Source organism: Leptosomus discolor, chromosome 5, assembly GCF_034619465.1.
Source record: "Leptosomus discolor isolate bLepDis1 chromosome 5, bLepDis1.hap2, whole genome shotgun sequence".
Classification (NCBI taxonomy): domain Eukaryota; kingdom Metazoa; phylum Chordata; class Aves; order Leptosomiformes; family Leptosomidae; genus Leptosomus; species Leptosomus discolor.
This window is the reverse complement of record NC_141395.1, coordinates 43,353,382-43,366,112: the sequence shown is the minus strand read 5'-3', so window position 1 is coordinate 43,366,112 and position 12,731 is coordinate 43,353,382. Positions and strand designations below refer to the sequence as shown.

The window sequence follows — 12,731 nt, the reverse complement described above, 5'->3', positions numbered from 1 at the left end:
GGCCCTGCTACCAGCCCCTGGGGAGCAGAGCGGGGCTGAGGATGTGTGTGGGGATGCACCAGCCACCCTGGAGACTGCCCCGCTTCCCAGGACAACAGGGCACCCAGGGGTGCCCAGGGGTGCCTGGGGTGGGTGGGGGGGCAGGTGTCCCCCCTGGGTGCTTGGTGCTGGGGCTGTGATGGCCGAGAGGTGAAGGCGTTGGACTCGAAATCCAATAGGGTTTCCCTGCGCAGGTTCAAATCCTGCTCACAGCGAGAGATTTTACCTGCTGCCCCAGTACCAACACTTGGCGTCCTGGGGTGCCCACAATGTAGGGCCTGGGGAGCAGTTGTCCCCCATCATCACAGAGTGCTGGTGGTCCTGATGCTGTGGCTGGGGTGGGAGCAGGCTGTCCCATCTGGTAGCCACAGTATGCTGCTGGGCATGGCAAATTCTTTTCTTTTTTTCATGTGGCATCACCGTCTCCTAGCAATTAATCGTCGCTTTTGTGTAATTAGTGTTGAAGACTGGCCCTGGCAAGCACCCTGGCAAGCAGGCAGTGCCCTTGTGGCCAGAGCTGCCCCAGACACAGAACAGACAGTACCATGTTGTTTGTCCAAAACCCTTTCTACCTCCTGGCTGCTGATCGATGTGGTTAATGAGAAACCCTGGCTCAGGGAAGAGGCAACAGGTTGCATGCTGAGAGGCTCTGTAGTGGGACGGGAAAGGGCAGGTAAAAACTCACAAGGTACGAGGAGCTGAGCTGGGGGCTGCGGGGTGCAGGCAGACCCTGGGACCATGGCCAAGCTGGTGGAGTGCGTTCCAAACTTCTCAGAGGGGAATAACAAGGAGGTGAGGAGTGTGCGGAGGGGCTGAGGACGGGTGACGCTAGGGTGCTGGTGGCTAGGCTGCCCTGGTGGAGTGGCCACTGCAGGCAGCACTCGCTGCCAGACTCTGCCCTGCCTTCTTGGAAGCACTGTGCACCTTTCCCTGCCTGGCTAATGCTGAAAAAGCCCAAAGGCACCCCCTGCTCCCTTTTGGCACCACAGTGAGAAGCACGGGCTCAAACACACCCCTCCCCACTGCCTGCAGGTTGCTGTAGCACCAGGACTCAGGGGGGTCTGCCATACCCCCTTAGAGAAATATCTCTTGGAGTTGTTGTGCCAAAACATGCCATCCAGGTTAATGGGACCTGTGCTGGGCACTAGCCACAGGCTGAACTTTGGCCCTGCTGTGGGCAAGGGGATTCAGGAAACCCCAAATTGCAATAAAACCACTGCTTCCCCCAGGGAACAGGCTTTTGCAGGGCCAAATCTGTTTTGAAGCTAGCAGGGAACAGTAGCCTCACAAACAGCAATTTGTGATGATACTCTCCAATGTGCAGCAGCAGCTGGGTGTCTCTCCTTCACCACGGTGGGTTTGGGGCTCACTGGGAGCCAGGGTGTCCTCAGCCCCCTGGTTAAGAGTGGGGTGCTTGTGCCTTCGAATCCTGCATCCTCTGCAGTGCAGGGCTGCATCCCCACTGATCGCGGGGTCATTCCCAACCAGAGCACCAGTGGGAAGGGGGAGAGCTGAGAAAAGGCATTCCCCACCTTGCAAAGCCGGGGCTGTGGTGCGGGTCTGGCTGGCTCAGCTGTCTTGCTCCGCTGTCTGGCAGGTGATTGATGCGCTGGGGCAGGCCATCTCCCAGACACCAGGCTGTGTGCTGCTGGATGTGGACGCTGGTGCCTCCACCAACCGCACTGTCTACACCTTCGTGGGGACCCCTGAGGCTGTTGTCAAAGGGGCACTGAGCGCGGCCCACGTGGCTGGGCAGCTCATTGACATGAGCCGGCACACAGGTGAGCTTGGGGGTGGTGCAGGAGCTGATCTGGCATGGAGCATCCCTCAACTGTAGTGTGTGATTGGCTCCAGGTGCACCTTGCATGCATGGAGTTAAAATCAGCTGCCAGTCACCAAGCAGAGCACGTTACTGCACCTGCAGCAAGCAGTGCTGCTGGGATGGATGGTGGTGGGACAGTGCAAAGCTCTTGCTCGTTCTCCCAATCCAGAGAGGCTGAATCACTTCCGTACCTGGGCTGGAGTAGATATTACTGCCGCAAACTCAACTTTCCTCATGGCGGCAGCGCTCAGTCTTCAAAAGAAGCTGGGAAAGGGTGTCCTTGTCTGCTTGCTTTTCCCAGTTCACATCCTTATACCTGTCCTATTACCAGGTGAACACCCTCGCATGGGGGCCCTGGATGTCTGCCCCTTCGTGCCGGTGATGAACGTCAGCATGGAGGAGTGCATCACCTGTGCCAACATCTTTGGGCAGCGCTTGGCAGAGGAGCTGGGGGTGCCTGGTGAGTGAAGGACAGGAATCTCTTCCTGTCCCATCTCACCCTTCATGCTTCCAGCTGTGGAGTAATTGCACATGTTTTGCAAAAGCTCAACCAAATGGGGTTTGCTCCCAAATGGGCAAAACTGAACCCTGCTAGACGGTGTGCCACTAGCCTCTGCCCAGCGGTGCTCATCCCCAGCTCTGTCTTGCAGTTTATCTGTATGGAGAGGCGGCGCGGGAGGAGAGTAGGAAAGCCCTGCCTGCCATCCGTGCTGGGGAGTATGAGGCGCTCCCTGAGAAGGTGAGCCTGGCAGCACCTGGCTATGTGGCACGGGACAGGCAGAACCGAGCTGCACCTCCCTGGCTTCAAGGAGGGTTCTGAGGGCTGGCGTAGTCCCTTTGCACTGAGAGGAGATGATGAAACGCTTTGGGTGCTGTTGAACACGGAGGTGGTTGTGGCAGTTGCCAGCTGGGGAGGGAGAAGCTGTCACCAGGAGGGTGTCTTGTGCTGCTCAGTGGTGCCAGCCCCCATGGTCTCCTTCCTCCTCCCCAGCTTGCAAAACCAGAGTGGGCTCCTGATTTTGGACTCCCAACCTTTGTCCCCCGGTGGGGGGCCACAGTGACGGGTGCTCGGACTTTCCTTATCGCGTACAACGTCAACCTGCTGTGCACCAAGGAGCTGGCTCATCGCATCGCCCTCAACCTCCGTGAGCAGGGCCGCGGCGCTGACCAGGTAACCCTGTGATGGCAGCATAACGGGAGTAGACCTGTTTGCCCCCGTACCTCCTGGGCCATGCCTTGACCATGGCAGTTCTTTACAGCCTGGGAGCTTGAAGAAGGTGCAGGGCATTGGCTGGTATTTGGAGGAAGAGAATATAGCCCAGGTTTCGACAAATCTACTGGACTTTGAGACCACACCGCTCCACGCCGTCTATGAGGAGGTCTGCCGAGATGCGAAGGTGGGTGGCATGGGGCAGCATGCCATGATTGTTTCAGTGGGGGCTTTGCAGAGTATGTGTCTGCCCCCAGGTTTTTCTCCCCATCCCCAGGTCAGGCTCTGCTTTGTCTCACGATCAGCTCAGCCAAGCTGGGCAGTGCTGAATGGCACGAAAAGCCCAAAAGCTCGGCAACTTGCTGCTAGCCCCCAGGTCCTCCACTGAAGGCTTTTCCATGAGCTCCCCATGTCCTAGGAAGGGATGAGGACCACCAGGCTGGGGTGGTAGCAGAGGCAGGGCAGGTGGCTCTGGGGACAGTCATGTTTCTGATGTCCTTCACAGGCACTGAACCTCCCTGTGGTGGGGTCTCAGCTGGTGGGGCTTGTTCCCAAGAAGGCCATGCTGGACACGGCTGAGTTTTACATCAAGAAGGAAAAACTCTTCATCCTGGAGGAAGAACAGAAGATCAGGCTGGTAATGTGGCTCCTCCTGGTACCAAGACAAGGGTGGGATCATGAGAGAGACACACACACCCCCCAGCCTCCCAAAGTGGCACTGGAGATTTGGGACCACGGCAGCCCCCAGGCATGATCCTTGTGTCCAGGGATGGTGCCTGGCAAGCTGTGAGGGGCACAGTGAGTGGGACAAGTTGCTTTATTGTCCTGCGGGTGCTGAGATGCTCAGGGACTAGAAAGCCCATCCTGTGAGGACAGAGTGCAGGCAGCAGCTGACCTGCTTGCCTGTATGGAGGCCAGGAGGGTAAGGAGGTGTCCACAGAGCTCAAGGACAGTGTGTGTGGCATTATGGGAAGGTGCCTCAGGACTTGCGTAAGCTGGAAACGAGGAGGTGGGCTCTGCTTTTCAGCTGCAGGAGGGAGGGACTTTTCCACCCTATGGGGAATGTGCTAGATAAGATCAAGCTAATTATTTATCGGTGCAGTTTCCAGTCATTTGTAGGCAGCCACATGCTGCTGCCAAGTCTGGGATGGGACAGGCTGGTGACGCTGGCTGTCCTCTCCCTGGGTGGTGGCCCAAGGAACTCTGTCCTAGGGCTGGTTCACCCGTGGTTAATTAACAGCAGGGAATGAGGATGCAACGGGACCTATCATGACAACACTGACGCAACAGTATTTCTTCTTGCAGGTGGTCAGCCGGCTGGGCCTGGACTCCCTGTCTCCATTTCACCCCCAGGAGCGCATCATCGAGTAGGGACCCCCATCCTGCTTCTCATCATGGTGCCCATCCCTACCCAGATGGGGGGATCCCGCTGCCTGCATCTTGCACTCGGCTTGCTTTGGGAGTGATGGCTGCACCCAGCTGTTCTCCACACCCAGGGGACATCTCTGCTGGGTGTAGTGCAGGCACGGGGTGGTCGCTGCTCCCAGATGCTGATGGTTGTGGACATGAGGTGGGGGGACTCCAGGTCACTCAGGAAGGCAGTACGAGCAGGTTCCGTGGCCAAACTTGAGCATGTAGACATCAAATCCTCCACCGCACCCCCAGCTGAATTTTCACTGCCTTTGGCTCACGTGCTGCCCTCCAAGGAGAGACGCTGTGCTGCACTGCCTGGTGTAACATGCGTGTCTGCAGGGGGAGAGGAAGGGAAATCCATCCATGCCCAGGTGAAATCAGGACATGCACTTTAAGTCCTTGTTGCCCCCCGCACCCCGCGGAGATGTAGCTGCAGGTGTGTTTCTGTCCCACCAAATGCTGTTTGCATGAGCCCACACTGTCTAATGCAGAGTAACCCCCCACATCACCAGGGCACATGCTCCCTGGTTGTCCATCTGTCCCTGTGGGGCTCCTTGTGTTCTCCCTGACACTCCCTCCAGTGTTTTTGGGCTAGCCCCCTTTTCAGCCACCTGCAGAGCCAAGGGACAGAGGAAAACCTGTTGGAGAGGGCAGGGCCGGGTGAGAAGGGACCAGATGGTGGTGGTGGGCGTCCTTACATCTGGGGGCCTCTGACCCACGGGGCCACTACACCACAGGTACCTGGTGCAGGCAGAAGAGGTGGACAGGGGACTGGTGGCCAAGCCACTGGGCGCCTTTGTGCAAGCAGTTGGTGGGAGGTCGGCAGCACCGGGAGGAGGCTCCGTGTCCGCAGCCGCAGCTGCCCTGGTATGTGCCTCATACTGGGATAGGGTCCCTACCTGCCTGGGGGGTCCTCTGGGTGTGCTGAGCCCCCGAGGGGAGATGGCACGGTGGTAATAGCAGGTGCTGTGTCCTGCTGGAGGATTTACCCCCATGCTCTCACAGGGAGCGGCGCTGGGCTGCATGGTGGGGCTGATGAGCTACGGGAAGAGGCAGTTTGAGGAGTTGGACCCCATCATGAGGAAGCTGATCCCCCCTTTCCACCAGGCCATGGACGAGCTGGTGGCGATGGTGGATGCTGACTCCCATGCCTTCAGCAGCTACATGGTGAGGTCCCACCGGTGGCAGATGTCCCGCAGGGAAGCGGGGGGCTTTCCAGCTGGGAGGGGGACCAGTATCGTTGTGCCCTGGTGTCCTTAGCAGCAGGGCTGTGACCGTGGCCCAAGCCAGGACCAGGGGAAGGGACATCATCACCTAAAGGACGTTTGCAAAATTGGTTATACTGATTATTGGTTCTGCCCTGGCCCCCATGCAAGGCATGCAGGCTCTTGGAGAAATGGGAGCCAATATGCTTTTTTTTGCCTGCAGGAAGCTATGAAGCTGCCAAAAAGCACCCCTGAAGAGCGGGAGAGGTGAGCTGGGCTACTGGGGACTTGCAGACCTGGGGAGCACAGCCACCCAGTGCTCACCCAGGGGCTGTCCCCCCTCCCAGACGCATGGCTGCCATACAACAGGGGCTGAAGACAGCAGTGAGGGTGCCCTGTGCCCTGGCAGAGAAAGTGAGCGGGCTCTGGCCTGCTCTGAAGGAGCTGGCATGCCACTGCAACCTGGCCTGCAAATCCGACATCCAGGTACATCCCCGGGATCACACACTGCCCTGGCTGAGGCTTTGGAGACTGCTGGGCTCACCGCGTTTTCCTGCAAGGCGTCCCATCGTGTCCTTACTTCCAGGATGCATCTCTCCAGCCACAATTCCCAGACTGACCAGTGGTTTATACCTGATAACTTTTTGGCAGCTTACAACCCTTGCAGGAGAGCTGACTTCCTCCAGCTCTTGCCTGAGTTTTCCCACCTATGCAGCATGGCCATGAATGGCTCCCACTCCCAGAGCCACATCTGCTGGGTCTTGGAGGGTGGGAGTCCTGCAGCATAAGTGTGTGCCCTGCTGCAGGACTGTATGGTGGTGCTCTGGTTCAGCAGGAGAGCTTCTCACAAGCCTCTTTTCTTAGGTGGGAGCCAAAATGCTGGAAGCCGCTGTGTTCGGAGCTTACTTCAATGTCATGATCAACCTCAAAGACATAACGGATGAGAAGTTCAAGCTTGTGGTAAACAGGGGCCATGCGTGTGCCCTGGCCCTGGTGGCAGGGATGAGGTGGCACAGAGATGGAGACAAAGCCCCTGGGACCCATCATGCCTGGGCACCTCCTCTCTTTGCCACCAGCGGGATGCATGGGGTGGATGGCTCTTATGTCCTGTTGAGTGGCAAAAGATGCACCTTCTCCCTCCCCACGCAGATGTCTCAGAAGGTCTCTGGGCTGCTGGAGGACGCGAAGCAAGGCTTGGTGCTCGTGCTGGAGATGCTGGAGAAGCGGACGACCTGAGAGGGGGCCAGGGATGGGCCAGGGACTGTGCGGTGGCAAATACATCTGGGAAACACACTTGTCCCTGCCTGGGCTCCTTTGGTATCTGCCTCGGGAGAGCTGTTCCACTCAGGCAGATCCAAGAGTCATGTCCCCTGCTGGCCTTTCTCTGGCCAAGGGTGATTTTTGCTGTCTGGGGCTCAGATGCCAGTCTCCATCGCCCCACCTCTGGGGCAGAAGGAGCCAGCTGGGCTGGCAGTGCCTGGGGCCACAGGGATCCCAATGGAATGGACAGCAGGGACCCTGTGGTGCTGCCTGGGAGGAGATCCCTGTGCATGGACACCTCCTGACCCTGCACACCCTGTGCCCAGAAACCTCCCTGAGTCACCCCCCTGCCCACAGAGCTGGGGCAAGACCTGGCGCAATCCCTTTCTGTGAGGTGTCTTTTTTGATGGTGCATAATGAGACCAGCCTGTTGCATTGCTCACTGGCCTGGGAAGGGAGCACTGCCAAACGCGGGGCAGCATTGGGAGTGTTAGAAGGGAGATGGGGGTGGGATGGGATGGGAGGAGCTCTGCCCCCTCCTCATAGACCCCCTGAGAGGAAGACCTGAGCATTGGGGCATCCAGCCCTACCTCCTGTCTCTGCTGATCAGGTCCAATGGCCCTTCTCTACCCACACAGCACGGCAGCACCCTGAGCAGTGTCAAAGCGAGTCATTAGCTGGACTCTGAGCCCCACTGTCCCATAGCAGTGCCTGTGGGATGGTCACCCCCACCATGCCAGCCTTGCCCCCCCCAAGAGCACCACAGAACCAAGGTTTGTGGTGGGGACACCTGACTCACCCCATCACCTGATGCCAAGGAGGTGAAACCACCACCCTCTGTCCTCTGATTTTATCAGCCCTGTGGGACCTTTGTGCTGGCTGGGAGTGGTGTGTTGACATTTCCTGCATGCCCATGGTGACAGCCATGGTGCAGGCAGTGGTGTGGCTGGTTTCACTGCTTGGAGGTGTCACCCCTGCCTGCCGCACCCCTCCTCACCTGGGCAGGGCCCTGGTATTTAGTGGGTGCCCGCCACCCTGGGAGAGCTGTGGCAAGGACAGCGATCAGGGGTGCTGTTGGTGGCAGTGCTTTCAGAGGGCGCTGCCAGCATCACCTCTGCTGGGAGCTTTTCTGCAGGTTTGGTGAGCAAAAGCGGCTCCCCAAGGCAGGAGCACCTGCCGGGGCGCAGGGCAGCCAGGGAGCACGGGGGCAGTGGGAGCGTGGGTGCCCGTGGGCTGGGGTGCACCATCCCCGTGGCTGGCACTGCTTCAAGACGTGGTGTCCCCAGACCCTCATGGTCCACGAGGACGTGGGCTGGGCGCCCAGGCTCATCTGGAGTCGGTTTATTATTTCCATTAATGATGGAAACCACGTGCCGGGGTGCACAGAGGTAGAGACAGTCGCTTTGGGGTTGGCGCTGTCACCTGAAGGGACAGGGCGGCTGTTGGGTTCTGTGGGGGGACAGCACTCCGGGGGAAGCGAGCATGGTGTCTGTGCCCAGGGCAGAGGAGCTGGGTCCCTGCTGCTGGCAGGGTGATGACGTCCCTGTGACAGGAGATACTGCGAGGGAGCACTGACAGTACCTGTCCTTCCCTTGCAGCTCAAGGGCTGTGGAGGATGTGGAACCCCAACACAGGTGAGCCGGGCAGGGTTGCAGGTACCACACAGCCATCAGGGCTCAGAGAGGGGCTCAGTGCAATCACCACAGGCACCCGGGGGGATTACCTGCATACCAAAGGGGAGTGGGGCATCATTTGTGAGGAGGGTGTAGACCGGGAGGGGTCCTTTGGGTGCATGGGTACACCTGCTCCCTGCATTGCCTGTCTGGGGAGAGCCCAGCTCTGCTTGCTAATAGCCCCCCTCTTCTTCCTAGGTGCACCTGGAGGGGTGCCACCACCACAAGTGCAAATTTGCCCGCCTGCCGCTCCAGGATACTCTGGTCCCAGCACTCCAGCAGCTCCCTACCCTGGCTACCCTTCAGTGGTACCTGGTTCCTGCCCACCTGGCCCCTACCCACCAGGTCAGCACCCCCATGGGCACCCCCCACTGGGTCAGCACCCCCATGGGCACCCCCAGCAGGGGCATTATACCCATGGGTACCACCATCTGGGATCACAGGGAATGCCAGGGTGCCCACCGTACCCCCCTGACTGCCATCAGAAACACAAGAAGAAGCACAAGAAGAAGCACCCCAAGCACCACGGAGGCAAGGTAAGAGCAAGGTGGCAGCGGATCCCTCTGAATCTCTGCTGTGGTCCTTCAGACCTCCCTCTGTGTGCTACAGGATCCAGCCAGGGCATCTGGGGCTCCCCCCTCCCCTTCTGAAGTGTCTGGAACATGCTGCCAATGCCTCAGTGGCTTTTTTTTTTTAGATGTGGAGACCTCCATTTGGTTAATAAACAGGCAAGCATGAGTCATTTCAAGTTAATCTTTTGAAAGGTAATCTGTGAAATTCCTTGAAGGCATTCGGAACAATGACATAGCTCAGGGTATACCACGAGGTGTGCTAAATCCCAGGGCTTTGTCCTGCTCATCCGAGAGTGAGTTGTGTGACTGTAAGGGACATTTGCTTGCTGTCCCTCAGCAGAGGAGCAGTTTAGTTCCCTCTTAAAACCCACAAAAATAGAACAAAAAAACCCCCACAACAAAAGAAAAGCAATGAAGGAAATGCAAAAGGAGATGCTGCAGGAATTGCCCTTCCAGGGATGGGCACCATCCAGAGTAGGTCTGAGTGAGTGACTACTAAACAAGACTCCCAATCTGCCATCAGAGATAGAAGCATTTCCTAAACAAAGCAAACCTCTTGCTGTTTAATGGCTTGGAAAATGCCTTGACATATGCCCTTGCTGGCAGAAAGCAGGACCATTCTGGAGTTCACTTAATTGGCCTAAACAGCCTTGTAAAATAATAATTAAAAACCCCAGCCCTCGATGGTATGCCCGTAATTATTTTCTCCAAGCAGAAAAATAATGGCTCTGAACTCTAAAAAGTGGTTTATAACAGCATTGCAATAAACATTGTGGTGCTGTTATTAGCAGCCATTTTATCTTCAAGTCATGGTACCATGGCTGGGGTTTGCTGTCTGAGGCCATGGTGCTGTGCTGACTCCCACACAGGCTCACCCTCTGCATGGCTCCTGGGGCCTTGACATTAACTAATTACTGGCTTGCAATCCACCCAGTGTGCAAATCTGAGGGAACATTTCTTGCTCGTGTGCAAAGACACCTGTTGAGAGGTGAGTCTGCAGCCACCACTGCTGCATGCTCCACCTGGAGCCAACTGGGCACTGGGAACGGGCACCCACCACAGGATTGCTAATGCCTATCAGAAGTGGTGTGAAAGAGGGTTGTTTCTGTGCTATCCTAAAGTAATTTTGATCTTCTCCAGCACTCAAGCAGCTCAAGCAGCTCTTCTGACTCTGACTGAAGAGGACATTTCCCACCCACATGGCAGTGAAGTGATGAAGCGCGAAGCTGAACACCCTTGTGGGAGCCGCCTGCGTGTTGCTCAGCTCCTTTCCCCTGTCTCTGAGACTGGTGTTTTGCCTGCTGAGGGATTTTCTTGGTTTTAGCTTGTAAATTCTTTGATCTGGAATTGCTATGAGATGAGGGGCAGCAAGTCCGCCCTCTGTCTTTTGGGGTAGTCCACTGAAAGTCACCCCTGAGGCTGCAGGTAGCAGTGCATGGAGCATCACGTGCTGGTTTGCGGTCTGCTGACGTCTGTGTGTTTTTTCCTGTGCAACGATGCCAGCTGCTAATGTGAATCCCACCACTCATAGAAGGCCTTAAATTTTGTGTGAGCTTTGCTAGCTGTAGCAGAAGTTCTGGACTGGGAATGCTGTAATTTCCCCCTTGCTGCACTATATATGTTGCCATCTTCAATGCCAAGGTAATAAACAATAGGAAGAAGTAGCAAGGTCTCTTTCTAAAGCCCCTGAGCCATGGCCATGGGACTGTGGCATGCTTGCTAGGAAAGGTGAAAAGCCTGTCAGTGCTTTCACCCTAACAGGGCTGCTTTTGCTGCTGTTTTATTTTGTCTTTTGTCATGGCTTAAGGGAAACCTTCCCAGCCCCGTTAACAAGGCTTTACTGCCAGCTGGTGTGACTGGCTGCTAGACCCAGTGGCACAAACACAACCAGCTCACTGTGGCAGAGGGAATCTCCAAAAATGGTGGCACAGCCCACCTCACCCAGATTTACTGCTAGCGCAGCCTTGTTTGTCCTTGTTGCACTGCTTGCTGGGCATGTGTTCGTGCCAGGGCAGGCGGATTTCAGTCCTGCTGTTTCTCTCTGGATGCAGTTATGTTTTGTCCTGTAGCCCTCGAAGCTCCACTACAGCGCTCCTTTCCAAAGGAGGGAAAACATTGTAGTGATGCTGCAGCATGCATGGCTGCAGCTCCTCACCACTGTGCCCTTCCCTGCATCGGCACTGCCTGGGGTCCCCTACAGACACCCCAAGCCCTGCCCAGACTGTCCTCCCCATCCCAACTTCACCACCGTGGATGTGACCTTACAGAAATGCCCCTGTCCTCAGAGGGTTCCCCTGCCACCACTGTCCTGGCTTGAGACACACAAGTGTTGGATAGAAGAAGGGCTGAAGAAAGTGTCGGTAAAGCCCAACTCAGGTGCAATGCTGCTTTCATGGTATGGAAAGGCACAGCCCCTCAAAGAGGTGAGGAACATGAAGCAGGTGAGGAATGAAGACATGGTCTTTGTCACACTGAGAGATCATGGTCTGGATGGGCGCTGTGGGAGTGTGGAGCCAGGGGTCAGAGGAACAGGTCTGCAAGGGGACAGCTGGAGACATCAGGGAGGGCTGGAGGGGCCCCATCAGTCTTCTGTGGTCCTTCAGGTCCTCAGCAGTGCCCTGTGACCCTGTGCTGCAGGGACCCCTGGCTTTGTACTCCAGCATTTGGGGGGAGAGGCAGAAGATAAACTTATCTGGACTTATTATAAGCTTAGCACCAGGAGAATCAGCTGCTCATTAAAAATAATTTTTAAAAAGAGGCCAACTACAGAATAAAGAGGCTTTTCCAGAATAGGGTGAAAAGAGTTTGTTTATTTTTGCAGACAGCACAATTCAAGTTCAAATCTGGGCATTGCTCAGCAGATACCGGTGGGAAGAAGGCACCATGAATACTTTGAGCACATTGGGATGACAGGGAGGCAGTTCGGGCAGCATTTTGTGAGATGCTGGGAGGCATGCTGCCACTCTCAGCCAGGATTTTGGGTGCTGTAATAAATGAACAGGTTCTGATGAAGGTTGGAATGGCAGAAGGAAGCAAGGTAGATATGGCCCACAGGAAAATAAAGATCTTAAAGATGATCTGCAAAACTTAGGATAGATAGAGCCCCAGAAGGAGCATCTGCAGACAACTGTAGAAGGCAGCAAAATCTCTCACCATCGCATTGCTCCCAGGAAAGAGAAGCAAGCCACCAAGGGCCATGCAAAAGGAAAGCAAGTCACTGACCATTTCAAGCAGCATGTGATGTGTCATAAACTCACTCAGTCCTCTCAGGGCAGAAGCACCAAGAGAACAAAAATGAAGAGATAATCTGGCAAAGGGTTGGCTAAAGAATGGGGGATGTCACAACCATAAAGCTCCTCACAGGACACTGAGGGATATTGATAGTTTTTGAAAACTACAGATGATCATTTGTCCTGCTACACTGGAAAGGTTTCTTGCTTCTCTGGTAAGCCTTCGTAGGACTACAGTACGTATGCAAGTCATGGCTTGGTGTGTGTAAAGCTTTACAGAAGTACGTTGTATGGCTCTGTATCCTGC

The 12,731-nt window shown here is 56.1% G+C and overlaps 1 protein-coding gene and 1 non-coding gene across 2 annotated transcripts; both read left to right on the top strand.

The window, feature by feature from the left end:
• Positions 1 to 172: 172 nt before the first annotated feature.
• On the top strand, positions 173 to 254 carry TRNAS-CGA (transfer RNA serine (anticodon CGA)). The gene has a single exon. It is a non-coding gene; the product is annotated as a tRNA-Ser (tRNA).
• Positions 255 to 777: 523 nt separating this feature from the next.
• FTCD (formimidoyltransferase cyclodeaminase) lies at positions 778 to 6,925 on the top strand. Its single transcript, XM_009955446.2, has 14 exons — positions 778 to 831; positions 1,637 to 1,820; positions 2,193 to 2,321; positions 2,512 to 2,600; positions 2,853 to 3,032; positions 3,121 to 3,258; positions 3,577 to 3,708; positions 4,377 to 4,438; positions 5,222 to 5,351; positions 5,490 to 5,651; positions 5,913 to 5,956; positions 6,037 to 6,175; positions 6,554 to 6,649; positions 6,839 to 6,925. The coding sequence occupies exons 1-14, from the start codon at positions 778 to 780 to the stop codon at positions 6,923 to 6,925; spliced, it is 1,626 nt and encodes a 541-aa protein (XP_009953748.1).
• The last annotated feature ends 5,806 nt before the right edge of the window (positions 6,926 to 12,731 follow it).